This window comes from Pseudogymnoascus destructans, assembly GCF_001641265.1.
Source record: "Pseudogymnoascus destructans isolate 20631-21 unplaced genomic scaffold scaffold_1, whole genome shotgun sequence".
In the NCBI taxonomy this organism is placed as follows: Eukaryota; Fungi; Ascomycota; class Leotiomycetes; order Thelebolales; family Thelebolaceae; genus Pseudogymnoascus; species Pseudogymnoascus destructans.
The window spans coordinates 1,668,999-1,685,651 of NW_020167520.1; the positions used below are offsets into that span (position 1 = coordinate 1,668,999).

The 16,653-nt window shown below is 44.7% G+C and overlaps 4 protein-coding genes across 4 annotated transcripts; 3 read left to right on the forward strand and 1 right to left on the reverse strand.

Moving 5' to 3' along the window:
- The first annotated feature begins 2,023 nt into the window (after positions 1-2,023).
- FET4 (low-affinity Fe(2+) transport protein) lies at positions 2,024-4,307 on the forward strand. Its single transcript, XM_024464109.1, has 2 exons — positions 2,024-2,249; positions 2,369-4,307. The coding sequence occupies exon 2, from the start codon at positions 2,491-2,493 to the stop codon at positions 3,985-3,987; it is 1,497 nt and encodes a 498-aa protein (XP_024328391.1). The 5' UTR covers positions 2,024-2,249; positions 2,369-2,490; the 3' UTR covers positions 3,988-4,307.
- Positions 4,308-5,694: 1,387 nt separating this feature from the next.
- VC83_00416 (uncharacterized protein) lies at positions 5,695-6,788 on the forward strand (the record flags this gene model as incomplete). Its single annotated transcript, XM_024464110.1, has 6 exons — positions 5,695-5,733; positions 5,882-5,913; positions 5,963-6,093; positions 6,186-6,283; positions 6,335-6,474; positions 6,686-6,788. The coding sequence occupies 6 exons, from the start codon at positions 5,695-5,697 to the stop codon at positions 6,786-6,788; spliced, it is 543 nt and encodes a 180-aa protein (XP_024328388.1).
- Positions 6,789-11,615: 4,827 nt separating this feature from the next.
- VC83_00417 (uncharacterized protein) lies at positions 11,616-12,655 on the reverse strand (the record flags this gene model as incomplete). The annotated part of the gene is made up of 3 exons (XM_024464111.1): positions 12,070-12,655; positions 11,876-11,956; positions 11,616-11,809 (listed from the first exon to the last, which is right to left on the reverse strand). The coding sequence occupies exons 1-3, from the start codon at positions 12,080-12,082 to the stop codon at positions 11,616-11,618; spliced, it is 288 nt and encodes a 95-aa protein (XP_024328389.1). The 5' UTR covers positions 12,083-12,655.
- Positions 12,656-13,988: 1,333 nt separating this feature from the next.
- VC83_00418 (uncharacterized protein) lies at positions 13,989-14,721 on the forward strand (the record flags this gene model as incomplete). Its single annotated transcript, XM_024464112.1, has 2 exons — positions 13,989-14,159; positions 14,359-14,721. The coding sequence occupies 2 exons, from the start codon at positions 13,989-13,991 to the stop codon at positions 14,719-14,721; spliced, it is 534 nt and encodes a 177-aa protein (XP_024328396.1).
- Positions 14,722-16,653: the final 1,932 nt, after the last annotated feature.

Consider the following 16,653-nt stretch of genomic DNA (forward strand, 5'->3'; position numbering starts at 1 on the left):
TCCAGCACATCATGCAGTTCGGAAAATCCGTGGGGATTGCTTGCAGCTCCTTCGCCATCACCAATATTGATGACATGTTCGTCTTGGTCACGTTCTTCTCTGTGGCAGGCAATTCATCGGATTCACAGTGATTATCATCATCAGCATGATTGGTTTCGGTGCTTCGCTAGCCCTTCCCCCTGAACCCATTGGATTTCTAGTCTGCTGCCCATTCTGATGGGAGTCTGGAATTTGTTTGGTCTTCTCTTCGAGGACGAAGAGGAAGAAGAGGACGCGCCCAATATTGCCGGCATGAAAAGAATACTCAAAGTCTAATCCATCACAGTGATGAATGGGGGAGGAAACATTGGGACGTACATACCGCTGTTTGCACAAGCAAGGGGAGCTGAGATAGCTGTATACGTCGTCACATACTATATCTTGCTCGGCGTGTGATGCCTCGTCGCGCTTCTGGTTATGAGGCAGAAAGACGTCCTACTTCTAGCTCAGAAATATATGAGTGTGGCAATACCCTTTCTATTCCTAGGCCTCGGAATTTTCATCAAGTCATCGTGCTACCCATGGTCCATCGATCACATTGACGCTTCACTCTCCACACACCCGGGCAAAATTATTATGGCTGTGGTGACGACCATACTCCTTTTAATATGTATGGGGGCCATGTTATGGCTCAAGCTGCGGAAAAAGGCAGCTCGGACTCCTCCGGACGTTGGCATTCCTCTGGAAGGGAATCCTCCATGTCTTTTGGAAAGCGCGATTGACTCGAGTAAGCCCGCCCAACGCTTATCATCCCCCGCAGATTTCCACTTGGCGGTTATCTAAAGAGATTCTTAACATAGAGAATGGCGATCCCGCAACGGGGGCCGCCATCCTTTTGTATTTATAGAGAAGTCATTTGCTTATAACCTCCTTTAGAATCCAGATCTATAGGACATTCTAGCCCTTAAAGATATTGAGGGGGGTGATTTCTATGCCACCTATACAGATGCATTCAACAGCAGAGACCCATTCCTACTGGCTAGGATAGGCTTGAAAACGCGTCTAGAGTGTAGAATCAACTATAATTCATATAGATTACATTGTCCTAATTGAAAATCTAGTCTCATCCATGTTATAGGTGTTGTAGTTTTCGATTTTTTGCTCTGTTATAAGGCTCTTGTACATGTCAAACACCCCTTTAACACCTCTTTAATAGCCCCATTCATCCTTTGTGCCTTAACTCTACGTCCTAACTTAACACGTAAGTTAGGATGCCTTTGAATGAATCGAGAACCCAATCTTGCCTAAGAGGTAACTTAGGTATTTGAGGTTGTGGTTGTTGAGTGGCTAGGTCAATTGAGTCGGTCGGGTCAATTGAGTTGGTCGCGTTAGTCGCGTCGGTCGGGTCTGCTGGTAGGCCGGTTGATTTGATGGGGTCTGCCAAGCACTAGTTAGAAATAGCCGAGTGTGCTAGATTATGGCAGGTTTGATGGGTTGGTTGTTTGTTGACTTGACTGAGCTGGTCAACTCTGTAGGTCAGCTCACCTGGGTTTGGAAGACCTCCTCTGCAACCTCGCGTAATATCCGATGGCTAGGAGCGTAGCCACTTATAGTAAGTCCTTTAATCTACTTAAGAAGGGTCTTTTCTTGATTTTTTGACAAGAGCTGCTGTTGCTGGCGCGCTTCTGTACGTGTTAAGCCACCTCTAACACGCCGTTGTATGGTTCTCTCACACAGCCCTAGGGCCTTAGCAGCCTCATATGATGAATTATATTTTTTATTCTGGACTCCTAGTACTGCTTTAGATATTTGATTATCGAGTTCTTGAGGTTTCTGGATCTTCTGGCGTACCATAATGTGGTTAGGTAGGTTGGCAGAAGGTGGTGGTGGTGGTGGTGATGGGTTTGATGGGGTGAGCCGCGCACAGGACGGGACGCCCTGTAGCCTCACGCACCATCACGCATGACGGGTTTATTTTATTTTTATTTTCTTTTCTTTTCTTCTTTTCTTCTTTTCTTCTTTTCTTCTTTTCTTCTTTTCTCCTTTTCTCCTTTTCTTCCTTTCTTTTCTTTTTATTTTCACCTTGCTTTCTTTTAAAATACAACCACACCCAACAATCAACTCGATTTTCAAACCAAACCACAAGAATAACAACAGGAGAATAGTCTCCTACGAAAAGCTGGCGGAAATCATCTCTTCACACCGACCAACAGGCTCTACCAAGCCTGTTGGCGAGTTGCCAAAGCCCACGCGACCGCCATAGAATGAAGGTTAGTCCGCTGCAACCCTCCCCGTGTCGTGAATGGCGGCAAGATGCTTCCGATATTGGTTCATCTACATGAGAATCCGTCTTATCGTTCAATTTTCCGCCTACTAACGTCATATGCAGAACTGTGTGCTCCCTGATATTGCAAGACCCGTTGTCTCGATATTCCCGCAGGCACCATACCATTCCCTAACCCCCCTTATTTTCTTGGAATTCAACCCAGAGTTGGCCATACTGTCGCCAGGATGGAACGAGTATTCAGGATCCTTCGGGCTCCAGGTGTTCGACACGGCGTCGAATGCGCGGCACCTACCCAGGTAGTCCTGAACACGGAGCCATGTAACCAGGAGAAGGGTTTCGATATCTCCGTGGAGAACATCAATACCTACACTGTCACGACCAAGCCTAGGGTTTTGGATCGTTGGCTCGACAAGGTTGTTGAAGCCTCTGGTTCCGAGTTTGTCTACTTCACGTTCATCATCGCCCTCCTTACGTGGGCGTTCTTGGGCATTCCATTCGGCCAGTCCAACACTTGGCAGCTCACCATCTCCGATTCTCAAGCTATCATCAACATGGTCTTCGACGCCTTCCTCATGCGACAGCAGCTGAATTCTCACGAGTCCCTCATGGTCGTCGCCGCTTGTCTGAGGTCGCGCACTACCAGCCACAAGAGAATGCTAAACCAACTCATCAGGAGCGGAAAATATAAGAAAGTCAAGTCAACACAATTCCAAGAGCTACAGCAGACAGATTTCGAGTCCGAACTCCCTGCCGAGAACTGGCTGGGTCGAATCTCCACTGCAGTTTCTACGTTTATGGGTCATATTGTCACAGTCTTCGGTTTCTGGGTGTGCATATTCATCTGGATTGGATTCGGCAAGTACTGCAATTGGTCCGACACATGGCAGCTATACATCAACTCGTCTACTTCAGCATTGATGGTGTTCATATTGGCCTTCTTGGCCAACATTCGCGAACGACACACCAAGTACATGACAAGATGCCTCGAATCTATCTGGAAGGTTGACGCTGCTCTCGAGCTCAGACTTCGTACGGTCACCGGAGACAACATCGAAAATCCGGCCGTTCTTATCCCCGCTCACAAGCGAAGCAGAATTCAGCGTGCAATCGATTACTACGCGGATCTCGTCGGGACTCTTGTTGGGATCATGATTCTAATCTTTGTCCTCGTCGTTTGGGTAGCGATCGGTCCAGCACTGCACTTCAATGCGAACTGGTGGCTTCTCATTGGTACATATGCCGGGTTGGTTGGCTTAAACGATGGCTTCGTTCTTCGCAATGTCTGCACTGTACTCGGGGACAACGAGAACGAAGAGTTCGCCCACGTAGAAAACTCCGATATGGATATGCTTGCCATCATTGGCGTGGAGAAGCTCGACGAAGAGCGCGTTGCGGACAACTCTCTTACTTGCCGAATCTCGATTTGGGTGGGTAATATCTGCTCACATGAGCAGACCGTCGTCTTGGGGGCAATCACCATATTAGGTCTCATCATTGGTGCTAGTGCGATGAAATGGAGTGTTACTGGACAGCTCCTCTGCAATGTCCCTCCTAGCATCATCGAGTCATTTTTTACCATAATCCTGATTGCGGGCCACAACATCGGGGAGGCGAAGAGACGTGTCGACCTTCATAACCTCTACTTACGGAGACTGAAACTGGTATCTTATGTCGATACCCTAGCCAAGGTTGAGGCAGTGGAGCAAGTTGAGGAGAAGTAGAGGTCAGTACCTTTGCATTTATGCTATCGTCGCGCAACTGTTCCTCTATCAGAGGAACGGCTGCCGGAAGATAGCAGGAGCAGAGTTGGCGGGAGGAGTTGGCAGGAGTAGAGTTGGAGGACATGTGTACGGCAATGTTGGGGGTTGCGATGGGGCTTCCTGTAAACTAATTAGTCCCGTTGTCAGTATTAGCCTCTTTGAGCCCTATGACTGGCTCTAGCGTCAAGAGGGCAAAACCTGTGGCTCTTGAATCACTTCTGCAGCAGTGAATGGGTCGGATTACTCGAGCTGCATCAAATAGGTTATAATAAAGTTTTACCCCACTTCACTTGTGCAGATGCAATGTGACTGTATGATATGTACGACGAGTGAGCAGCAGATGTCTCGGGATGGAAAATGCGAAGTGCGTGTAAAGTTAAGATTTGAAAAGTAGCTTGATAACCTCGATCCTTGCCCGATTATCCTCTACAAGTAATCTTCATGGATTAGAGTGGCTAAAACACGTTTTTAAGCCCTCTATAAGGGAAAAAGCAACACTTTCAAATTGACAACTACAACAAAGCCTCCTTATCTACGATGGCCATGACAGCCATATAAGCAGAAGCTTCATATCACACTGTATATAGAATCGAATTTTGCTCCTTATACCACCTCCACATACCTCACATATACTCTAACCACTTGATGTTGCAATTTTTAGACCTTTGAAAAAACACCTTATAACAGCTCTATCTCACCTTAATGAGGCGCAACTCCGACGTATACATAAGTTAGAATAGATAGAGGCATACATACAAGCAAGAGAAGCTAGATTTTCAAAATCAAACATAACTTCTGCTTAGTGGGCTACAGCAATTTCAGCCACATACAATTATACGTACAGCTACACATATAGCTCACGATGAGCCCCCTGTAATGCTGACTTCTAAACGATAGAAGACACAGAGGTTTCTTGCGTAAGGTTGACTTAACAGAGGAGGCAGGGGATTAGACACAAAGGCTTTCCAAGTAACACGTTACAGTATTGTAAAGAATACTATATTGAGTTGAGCATGAAGCTCCTATCTAAGGAAATACTATCTACTTATATAGTGGCGTTGTGCCTCATGGGTAATCTGGATAGTTGGCGGATAGCTAGATATTCAGGATAGTTCATGGATAGCTCAACTATCCAATATCCACTAGTTTCTGCAACTATCCATTAGCCCCGTCACATGGCAGCCTACCCCGCTTGCCCCCTGTGACTCACACGTCATGTTACTAGGCCCTGGTCCTGTAACCATGATGTCACGTTACCGTAGCCGTAACAATTTGCTAATATCAAGGTGAGTTAGTGAAGTAAACACAAGACAAAGAAGTAGATCAAAAGATATGTGTACTTACAGTGAGTTTGTAGGAAGAATATTGCAGAAGAAGAGTATAGAAAAGAGGTAGAGGTTGAAAGGTATGTGTTTTATATGAAGGTTCGCGTTGTGGTGTTGCTTTTGGAACAGTAATTCTTTGTAGGTAAATATTCCTTCACGAATATTTCTGTTTGCAACTTTAAAATAACCACGACCTTAGAACCACCTTCCTTGGTTACTCTCCGATCTACACATTCTTCTTCCCTTTTGCGCCTTCACCTCTTCACTAGGACTTCAAGTAAGTTTATTATCTTGATTCTATAGCCAGAACTTCTGGCGATCTTCTGCTAATCACGTGTTTAGTATGGCGAAACGCAAGGCACCTGAAGAACTCTCCACTAATGTGAATACTATCAAAGCTCGCAACCGCGTCTCCAACCTTACTGAAGATGAGAAGGCTGTTCACTTAGCACTCAAGGCTGACCATGCTGATCTGAGCTACTACTTAAAAAAGTATCGCTGCCTCTACTGAAGACAAGACACGTCTACAGAATGAATTGAAGGTTGAGCGTATTCGTGTTTGGTAAGTTCCTTCTGGTAATCTCTGGTAGCCTCAATCTAACTATAAACAGGACTGAGAAGGGTACCCATGCATCTTGCATTGCGAATCAGAAAGTCAAGAATATTAGCGCCTCTTCTTCTTCTCCACAAGCACCACCATCTACTCCGCCACAACTTCTGTCTGAGCTTGCTGCATTTGAGGGTATCTCAAGTATTCCAATCGATGACAATCATAACAGCGAATGGGAGGATACTGAGGTTGAAGACGATTTGGAGTTGGAGCTTATGTTACAGCGCGAGATATTTTAAATGACGAGGCTGTTCTACCAGATGAGCTTTCCGATGAAGAGATCACTAGCACCCAGGCTCTCTTAACTCAAGCGCACATTGATGTATGCTACCTCATAATCTGGTAATCTTCTGGTGATACTAATAGTTGATAGGCCCATGAAGAGTCCAATTTCCGCAAGTGGCAACATTTCTGGGATAGCTGTATCCACTCATATACGAGAAAGGCTGGAAAGCTGAGAAAGAAGCCTGAGCGTCTCTTTGAGTATATGCCATGGATTGATGTAGAGGAAGGGTACGTCTCTGATCATCCTAGCAATCTTCTGGCAATACTAATTGTTTATTATAGCACTTTTCACGAGGTTATCCCACCACATAAATATTTCTGTTTGTACGAGCAGGCAGTTTGGAAAGTGGGCCTAATTACCAGGACCTGTGCAGTGGTACCCAAAGTCTTACAATCTTGTCGACAATGGATGGTTGCAAATATCCACTCATAGTTCTAGCTTCAAAGAGGCGTTCTTACTTGTCTACTCTAAGAAGTTTGATAAGGAAAAGTGGGCTAAGGTATCAGCTGCGCAGGATATGTTGTTCCTGGAGCTAGAGTAGAGGAGAACTTGAGTTTGCTAAAGTTATAGCGCTGGAGTACCTGGTTTTCCAACGCGAATAGGGGCTATAGAGAAATTTAAGTACTTCATCGTAGCCAGACTTCTGGTAACCTTCTGATAATCGAGCAATTTGCCAAATGTCATCTCAATACTCAGAGTTGTTTGATTCTGACAATCCTATTGCAGATGTATTCTCAGACTCTTTTCCATCTTCTCAACGACTATCCTCGTTAAATCAAGTCCCTGCAGGCCTTGAATATATTGGCAAATTAAACCAATTCATCAAATGGGCTAAGGATACACACGATGTATTCATTGAGTGGTGGAAGCTATCACGATGGTATGAACAACACTCAGATCATACTACAAAACTCCTTACGAAGATTGCATGGGATTCAACGAACCAGAGTTCTCAATACTGGAGAAGTTATCACCAAGGAGCAGACTGGCTTTCTGGAGAACCATGTGTCATTTGTACTTATTGTTCGAAGGCCCTTACGCATCCTGCAATCAAGTCTGCTGGCCCAAAGTCTATGGCAACACATCTTGCATCGGACATTTGCAAAAAGAAGTCACGGATGGGTAAGGATAGTCTCTATCAAATGCGAATCAATCAAATGCGACCTCAACAAGTAAGGATTACCAGATTATTACCAGAATCATGTAGGTTAATATCTATAATAGGATCATATTCTCACACAAGAGACATTTTATGAACAAGTTCTATACACAGTTATCTCGACTCATAGCTCGTTCCGCTCAGTCGAGGATACTGAATGGAAAAGGCTTGCTATCTTACAGAATCCTCACTATCCACTACCCTCAGCAACAACTATTCGAAACCTCTTAACAACAAAGCTCACACAAATCGAAGAAGAGATGCTACAAGATGTTGTTCCTGGTTCAAAGATTGCATTATCGCTCGACTGTTGGTCAAGTGTTACTCGACTTTCGTTTATGGGTGTTATTGCATCGTTTATCGACCGTCATTGGAAAATGCAAGAGGTCTTGATTGGCTTTGAACCTATATATACAGAGTATACTGGTGCTGAGTTATGTGGAATACTTGAAAAAGTTATCACACCTAGGCAGCATTTAGAAGGACGAATTATATCCATTACGACTGATAATGCGTCAAACAACACTTCGATGATGAGAGATGTGGAAATAATGCTTGATAGTATTGCGGACAACGAGCATTTTATTGGAGGAAAGGTACAACACATACCCTGCCTAGCTCATGTTATTCAACTTGCCCTTAGTGCTCTCCTTGGCCGAATCTGGATTACGCCAACAAATCAAGAGATCTTAATGAACTGGGAAGAAGAGAACCAGATGGAGGGCCTTGCAAAGTTACAAAAAGACAAGGGTATCAGATTTACACTTGGAAAGGTATATATTCTCTTGTTAGTTCTGGTAATCTTCTGGTAGCTTTTTCTAATATCTCATAGCTCCGGAAGCTCACTATCTTTGTTAATTCAAGTCATACTCGAAGGAACAGGTTTATGACTTTGCAAAAGGCAAACATGAACCGGGGTCAACCATCTCAGAGACTTCTTCAACTTATTCAAGATGTATCAACTCGATGGGATTCGACATGCCATGTGCTTCTGCGAGCACAGCAACTTAAGTCAACAATCAATCAATATACCCGAGGCGATCATGGTGCTCATATGTTTAGACTTGGCGAGGTAGAATGGAAGCACATTGAATACATCATTGATCTTACAAGACCATTCAACTTCTTTACAACAAACATTGGATCGTCAGCTGGACCTACTGTCTGCTATACACTCGGAGTATATCAAAAACTCTTATCAACGCTTGAAGGAACTCGGCACTGGCTATGGCATAAGACATATCCATGGGTAGCAAAGATGACTTTAGCAATCGATGCTGCAGAGAAGAAGATTAAGAAGTATTATAACAAGCTATACACAAATACTGGATCTATCTTCGCATTTGCTAGTATCTTAAATCCTAGTGTGAAGCTCTCACACTTTAACAAAAAGGTTTGCAAGCTTGACTTTTCAATACGAAATTGGGAGACAGAGTTTGAACAACAGTTTAAGACTCTTTATAAAGAGCAGTACTCTACAGTGCGAGTTGCGAGTCAATTAGGATTATGAGATGCAGATATGGATCCATTAGCCTTAGTATTGCAGCAAAGTCAGACATTAAATGGGACTCGGGGCCAGAGAGAGGAATATGTGAATGAGGCTGATCTCTATCTTGATGCTCGTAAGTTTCTGGTAATCTTCTAGTAATCTTATTCTAACTTGTATAGCACATGTGTACACAAAGATATTGCTATTTTGGCAACAAAAGGAAGAGCAATTTCCTGGTCTATCAGCAATGGCTCGTGATATACTTTGTATTCCTGCTGCTGAGTCTGGAGTTGAGCGAGTCTTTAGTGCCGCAAGGGATGTGTGTGCCCACCGACGTGGCCAACTTAATCCTGAGACAATTAAGAGTATTATGCTTGTATATTACTCTCGACAATACAAGAATCATCAATGTCATGGTGACAAGCTTGCAGGTATGATGGACGTCGTTGATATGACTGAGGAGCAAGTAGAAGAAGAGTATGAGGCACAACGACAACGGATGTGCAATTCTATCGAGTTACAATATATCAGCGATGAAGAAGAACTACGATCAAATACACATATCCGAGAGACATATTCAAAGGTACAATATCCTCCGTTTAACCCTCAGCGGCCACAGCAACAGCAAAACTTATCACAAGCCGCACATGAAGAACGACAAATGCGCTACCAACAAGGTGAAGAAAGAGATAGGGCTGACCATCTTAATGAGACCTTATACGACATCCCAGATGATGATATCCTAGATAACGAAGATATAAGAGAAGATGGTAATAATGAGGAGCCTATACTTCCAACTATTCATGAAGATGAAGAGAAGGATATGCCGTCCTCACCACCAACGCCTATCCAACATGCTCAGAAGACTGGAAGAGATTTACTTAATATCTTTCAAGCTACTCGTCAAGACCCCATAAATACTTTAGGTATTAGTAGGTCTGGCCGGCCTCATCAAGCAAGGTGGAGAGATGTTCTTAAGCATATATAATAGATAATAGCGTTCTGATAATCTTCTGATAATCGTGGTACTTAGATAGAGGAATATACATGATTCGTTCTCACAGCTTACTAGAGATGGCGAGAGTGATGCTGATAGATGTAATACTTTAACTTAACCATAAAACAGTATTAATCGTATGAGGGACTGTTCACATGATGCATAAATCTTACACGTGATAGCCGAGTACTCACTGGGTTTTTACAGAGTAACTGAGTATTGACCTCACTCACCGAGTCGAGTAAAAGGTTCAGCTACTCACCCAGCTGAGTAACCCACTGAGCGAGTGAGCCGAGTATTGAGCGAGTAGTGCGCAGCCTAAGTAGAAGGTATACATGTAGACATTGGAAACTCTCAGGGGCAACCTCCTGATGCTGGCCCCTCAGAATCTCTTGGGGATTCTGATGAGCAGTCCACCAGCGATATGACGGATTACTATTCCCAGGACGGTGATTGGTGTGAACAGTCACATTTCAGTGATCATGAGCGAGAATTTCTCGAGTCCCAAAACGGTAGCTTGCAGCAGTCAGGTTCCGGTGAGGAAACCTTCGTTGACATGAATTTGTACATCAACTTTTCTCCCCAAGAACGCCCAGCACATCTCCATCCCCAGGTCAATATCCTAGCCAGGATTCGCTAGCGCGCCTTGTTGATATACCGCGAGCCTCAACGCCGCTACCAACCCCTAAGCAATCAACTAATCATTATTCTTTGGCCTCCGAGCTCCATAAAAAACAGCCTGCCGTTAATATATGGCAAGACAGAGGCATGCCCGACTTAGGGAAGATATGGAAATCATGGTCAAGAGAATAGGACAGTTAATCCCAGAGACCTTTTGCAAACACCTGTACAGAATTATCGTACCAGAGCGGCCAACAGACTTTGGTGAGAAGCTGCGAATCAGGGCTAAACGGATCTGGCAGTTTTCCGCTGTGTGGTCTGTGCTATGGATTGTGTCATCCCGCCTTCTTGGCCGTTGTGGCTCCTTTACTATAGACAGAGGACCAGAAGAGCAATTATAAAGGTACAACATAGAAGCTAGACATAGGCGTAATCCAGAGTACAAATAATATGATAGCACCTTTGAACCACAAATAGTACTGCAAAAAGAAGCTGTTAAAGTTTGTATTGATTGTATTTTCTACGCAATGGAAGGGAATACCAATGAAGCAACTCCCAAGTTACAGTAGCACCAAAACCGGCTTTTAAAAGCGCTGCAAATGAGGCAGGCGAGAGGTCACATCCAGACTCAAAGTGGGGATTCTTAGAACATTGGAGGGATGTGGAACAAGATTGGCTTCAAAAGCACTGAAGTGAAACCTTGCTACTAGAGCGGGAGTGAGAGCTTCGAGCGGGAAGATCGTGGGAAGCAACTTTTTGCTGCCGACTTCCGGGACTGCCTTGGTGCTACTACTTACTGCTGAAAAGCACGGAAGCGTAAAAGTTGGGAGATAAGGAGACAGAGGAGTCGCATACGTGAGTTATGTGAATAGGTTTTGTCTCAATAACGAAGATATTATTTCATCCTTTAGTTTCGCCATAGGCCATACCGTGTACTCCATCATCGTTGTTCCCCCGTGCATCTATTCCTTCCCTTCTCACACGTTGGTTTATATCAGCGGGGCCTTTAACAGTTTTCATTAAGTGGTGGTCCACGCATAACACACCACTGTGCAGACCAAAAAGATCCTGATTGAATTACAAAGCGAGATGCAGAGCTACTCTAACAACTAGCTGTGTCCGCTGGAATTTCTGCATCTTCCCATTTTCTCATCTCCTCCATCCGAAGCCTGCCACCCATCCAAGCGACTGCTGGAATCGCAGTTACTGCACTCAGTAATCCTAGTGTCCATGTCACAGTACCCCATCCCGACCGGTCAATGATCATGCCGGCCCAAAGCGAACCAACGAGACCTCCTGCAGTGAAAGCCTGTCAGGAAAGACCATATGCCTGCGCATATGCGCCAGAGGAGCTGAAGATACCTGGCTCCTTCATTTCCTTCGCTTCGATAACGTAGGCGATCTCGGCCATCGCAGGGGGCAAGATTATATTGACACATAGCCCTATTCCAAAAAGAAGGATGACCAAAAGTACTTTTTGAGACATGCTGTTATGCGTTACAAACTGCAGACAGACAAGTCATGGGCAAGCGAGCAGGAGAGAGGTTGCTGCTAACCAACGCGGGCCATATCGGTCTGACATCTATCCCGCCACAGGGCTTACCGCAGCGGGTATCGCAATTGGGAGAAAAATCAGGCCTGCACCGATTGAATCCCATCCGAAAGTATCGCGGACGAAGAGGGGAATAATGGTGTCGAACGATGCAGTGAGTGCCACTTGTACTAGACTGACACCAATGGCAACAGCAAAGCGCCGGGAAAGAAGTAGCGTGAAAGAAGCAGGAAGTTTGCGCTTGCTTGTCGGGCTAGTCTGCCGACCTTCAAAAAGAGCTCTTCTAGGATCTAAACTGTCGTAGAAGAGCTTTTTTAGAATCTAAGCTAAGCAGCCGCAGGTGACGACGTATGAGCAATGAGCCCACCTCCGGGCTCTGTGGCGGCATATATTTTAACCTGGAGCTTAGACTCACAAGCTTATCTTTGGGCGTCGTCGCTGGTCCTCTCCGTGGTCGAGTCTCCCGAAGTCTGCTTGGTTCTCGATCAAGTAACAGATATCCGCATGGGAAGCAGGCTATATAAAACGTCGCTCAGCAGGGTTTATAGAGATACGTATTTTTTTATAAGCAAATAATTATCACATACGACCATAGACTCAATAGAACTGGGCATCCCGTCCGCTCTGCCATACATAAACTTGAGATCGGTGGATTAGTAGTTGGGTGGGTGACCACCAGCGAATACCCACTGTTGTATGTTTTTTGTCTTTTTATACAACGGATTTTACCTCTCCTGGGTTTGCCATGTCCACACTTCTTTTGGCAAGGGTCTATCGGTACAATCTTGGAGCGTTTTCAGAAATGCATTCATACATACAGTACTAGACCACTGCTATTAACCGAATTCCAATTTGACATGTAAATCGCGTCACGTAACCCACCCCTCCTTGTACAACAACCATAATTATGCCACCAACTCGGAGGGCTTTGGCTCCAATTGATGGGAATCGACAGCCTGGTGGCCAATTAAGCCCATACCAACGTGGGCAGATTCTTGGGAGGCAGTCAGAGGGTGCAACACCTACTAAGATTGCACACGACCTAAACCTTGACCGAAGCACCGTACAATATACAATTGCAGTTGACTCAATACGCACTGAAGGCAAGAGCCTACCCCATACACCACGGGGAAAGTCATATATAGAAGCAGAGCAATGCCTTATACTCTGCCACGTATGCCTAACCCAAAGGATACATACCAAGAAGTAAAGGATGCTTGTAATGTTGCTTGCTCAACATCAACTATAAAGAGGATACTACAAGAAGCAGGCATAGGCAATTGGCGTGCAAAGTGTTGCCCTTTCCTACTGCCAATACATGCAGCTAAACGGCTTGCATGGTGTTTAGCACGGAGGAATTGGACAGCAGAGGATTGGGGTCAAGTTGTGTGGAGTGATGAGTGCTCTGTTGAGCGGGGGCAGGGTAACAGGATCGAGTGGTGTTTCCGCACACCTGCTCAGAAGTGGCAGCGGGAGATGATCCAAACCTACAGTACAAAGAAGAACATGAAGATCATGGTTTGGGGGGCCTTTTGGGCAGAAGGCCAGAGCAATTTATACCTTATGGACCGTGACTTTGAGTCAAAGAAGTTTGGATATACTGCAAACTCATACCTTGAGGTTCTAGAAGCAGAACTCCTCCCTGAGGCATGCATTCAAGCAGACGGGTACTAGAATACTCATTTTTTATACTATATACTATGGGGGCTTATTTTGTAGAGCTTTCAATTATAATTTACATCTATCGCTCTAAAATTGCATATGTTAACGAGCAAATTAATTATCTACGTTCGGTGGCTTCGCGGGTGGTTTAGTGATTCAGTTAATAGCAGTGGTCGGTGACTGTACACCGGTTTATGGTACCCCTGATACTTGACACAGCAGTTGAGTGACTCCTGAACATACGGAATTTGGTCTATCAAAATGAGAGTTCTCCTTCAGGGAGCGGGTCTCTGGCCATACGTTGTGGCTAAGACAGATAGTGTCACCAAGGATGGTACTGCTGAGCAACAGAAGGCAGGGACGATCATTGCGACAGCTCTTGGTGATGAAGTCATCAGTAGACTGGCATTTGAGGACTTCGAGGACGGGAGAGTCCTTTGGAAGACTCTTGCTAATACAGTCAAATACAGACTTCAACTCTGTATAATATCTATGCTTAGTCTCTGTCGCTAGTGATTACCTAATAAATCTCGTGAGACAAACAAGGTCTATTCGCATATGACAACCAAACGCCAAATCTAAAAAGATCAAACCAAAAGCACCATGCCACTTTTTACTTCTAACTCTATAGGCGGTTCAAGAGCAGCTTTCATTATCTTCAAAGTGTGATCTTATGAACCAACTCCACGTGACTTTTGAAATACTCCAACTTTTCGAGAACGAGCCCTTGCGACTTGCATATTGGGTGAAAACACTCTATCTTAGCCTCCAGGTCTCGTCCTTTAAGGTGAATGTTTTCAACATGATTCATCATCGTCGCAGGGCAGCAAAATTCACCTATCCTCTGTTTGTAGCTCTTCGATTCATCCCCGATGCAGAATGGGCACTGCTTCTTGCTGCAATCAAGGGGGAAAATGGGATCGAGGGGCCCGGGCTCAGGGGACTCTTCTTTGAAGATACTTGGAGGAATGCCGACGTGAAGACAGTATCGTGAGGGAACCTCACGGCATTTGCAGAGAGCCAGCATGAGTTCGGTGACCTGAATGTGACACTTGACAGCATTCTGCGGTGTGATATCTGTGATGCAAGGACAGATAAAATGACTCACTGCGTCCTCTGTGGGATCTGATGCTCAACCACTGGCTCGATGTACTCTTCATCGTGCTGTCCATTGTTATGCCTCTCAATGTCTTCTGTTGGGCGGCGGCAGAAATATTCATCCTGGAATTCCTGAGAGATGATGTTTCGACGCTTAGTCCTAGCACTACCGATCGCACCTGTAAGTCGCCGGACTTCTGCCTCGATGCTCATCCCCTGGATTCTGTACGCCCCAGTTTTCAATTGCTCTCACTCCTGCTCAAGTGCAGTGATAACAGGATCAGGGGGAAGCGCAGCTAGGTATTCATCAGGGACATGAACTGGTGCGCGAGGATCGCACATGAGACTCATATGCGTCAGCATGCGAAGGAGCCATCTACAGACGGATGTCCGAGGTGTCATACTGACATTCGTTGCACTCAGTTTGCTATCAAACTCAAGAGCAAACTTAGAAATCTCCTCCTCAAACCTACAAGTCACTATACATATTTTCGCTTGTCACACCAGCAACAAGAGCAATACTACTCAACAATTGCTACAACCCTCTATGATTCATTACACGTCATTGCTCCTTAGTTACTGGGCCGATATGACCACATAGCATATCTCTACAACCCTCTATGATTCATTACATGACATCACTCCTTAGTTACTGGGCTAATACTACACATGACATATCTCTATCAACTAGAGGCCTAGGAACATGAACGATAGCTCCAAAAGCTTCTACAACCATCTATGATTCATTACACGTCATTGCTCCTTAGTTACCCACAAGATTGGTTAAGTTATGACATAATTTGTCTATAGGGGTACTCTGACCTTGGACCTCCTTTTACTTCCTATGGGCTACGAACCTAGGAGATGGTTCTATGGGATTCTCTTACATCGACTACAGTTACCAAGCCTGGTTAGTCATGGAAAGTCTTGGAAAATGAGAGAACTACACTCCTTTAGCATAAATAGGATTGCCCTTTCCTTAAGAAAGAGGAAGCAGACAATACAGTAAATCGACTATCACATACTTCCACATCTTTTCCAAGTTCCAAGCATTGATCTTGTTACTCCTTGTTTCTGAAAAGTCAGTGAGGTGTTAACCTCTGACTTATCCCTGAGTTCTCAGACTCAACATTTGTTGCAACTTGTCTGAACCACTTCACTACATCACACACCTGATTGCTGCGTTGTGGAATAGTCTAAGCTACAACCCTTTGGCTCTGTTTCCTAAGACAGTGTGTTGTCTTAGTAAAATCATCCCTTTTCTTGGGTGGCTAGATTCTCACATCTGGTGCACCCACCATTACACTGCTGTTGAAATAGTGGCACTACAGAAGAAGCTCTACCGCCCTCCCTACTAAGATCCTGAGAAAGAATAGCTTATAAAGCTTGGCAAATGCTTCCATTGCCATGAAAGTGGTCATCACGATCGCAACTGCCTACAGAAGCAGAAAGTTAGAGTCAATGAGATCTCTACTACAGAAGAGCATGCTCAATATGAGTCGGGAAACGAATAGCCTCTAGAGAAGACGTCGCTAGAGGTTCTACAGCAAGAATTGCCTCCTCTGCACATTTTGACTATGACACTCTGTTCTTAGCTACCTGCAGAATAGGAAGAAATCAAATTGTCATTCAAGCCTTAATGGATAGCAGTGCAACAGGTGGAAGCTTTGTGAATGCTGTTGATGCAAAACAAATTTGTGAAATTGAAAACATCTCTCCTATCAAACTTATAAACCAAAGAACATTGAAGGATTTAATGGAGCTGCTAGACCTATAGTCACACATGCTATATACCCTCAACTACAAATTAGAGACCACGTTAAAAGTC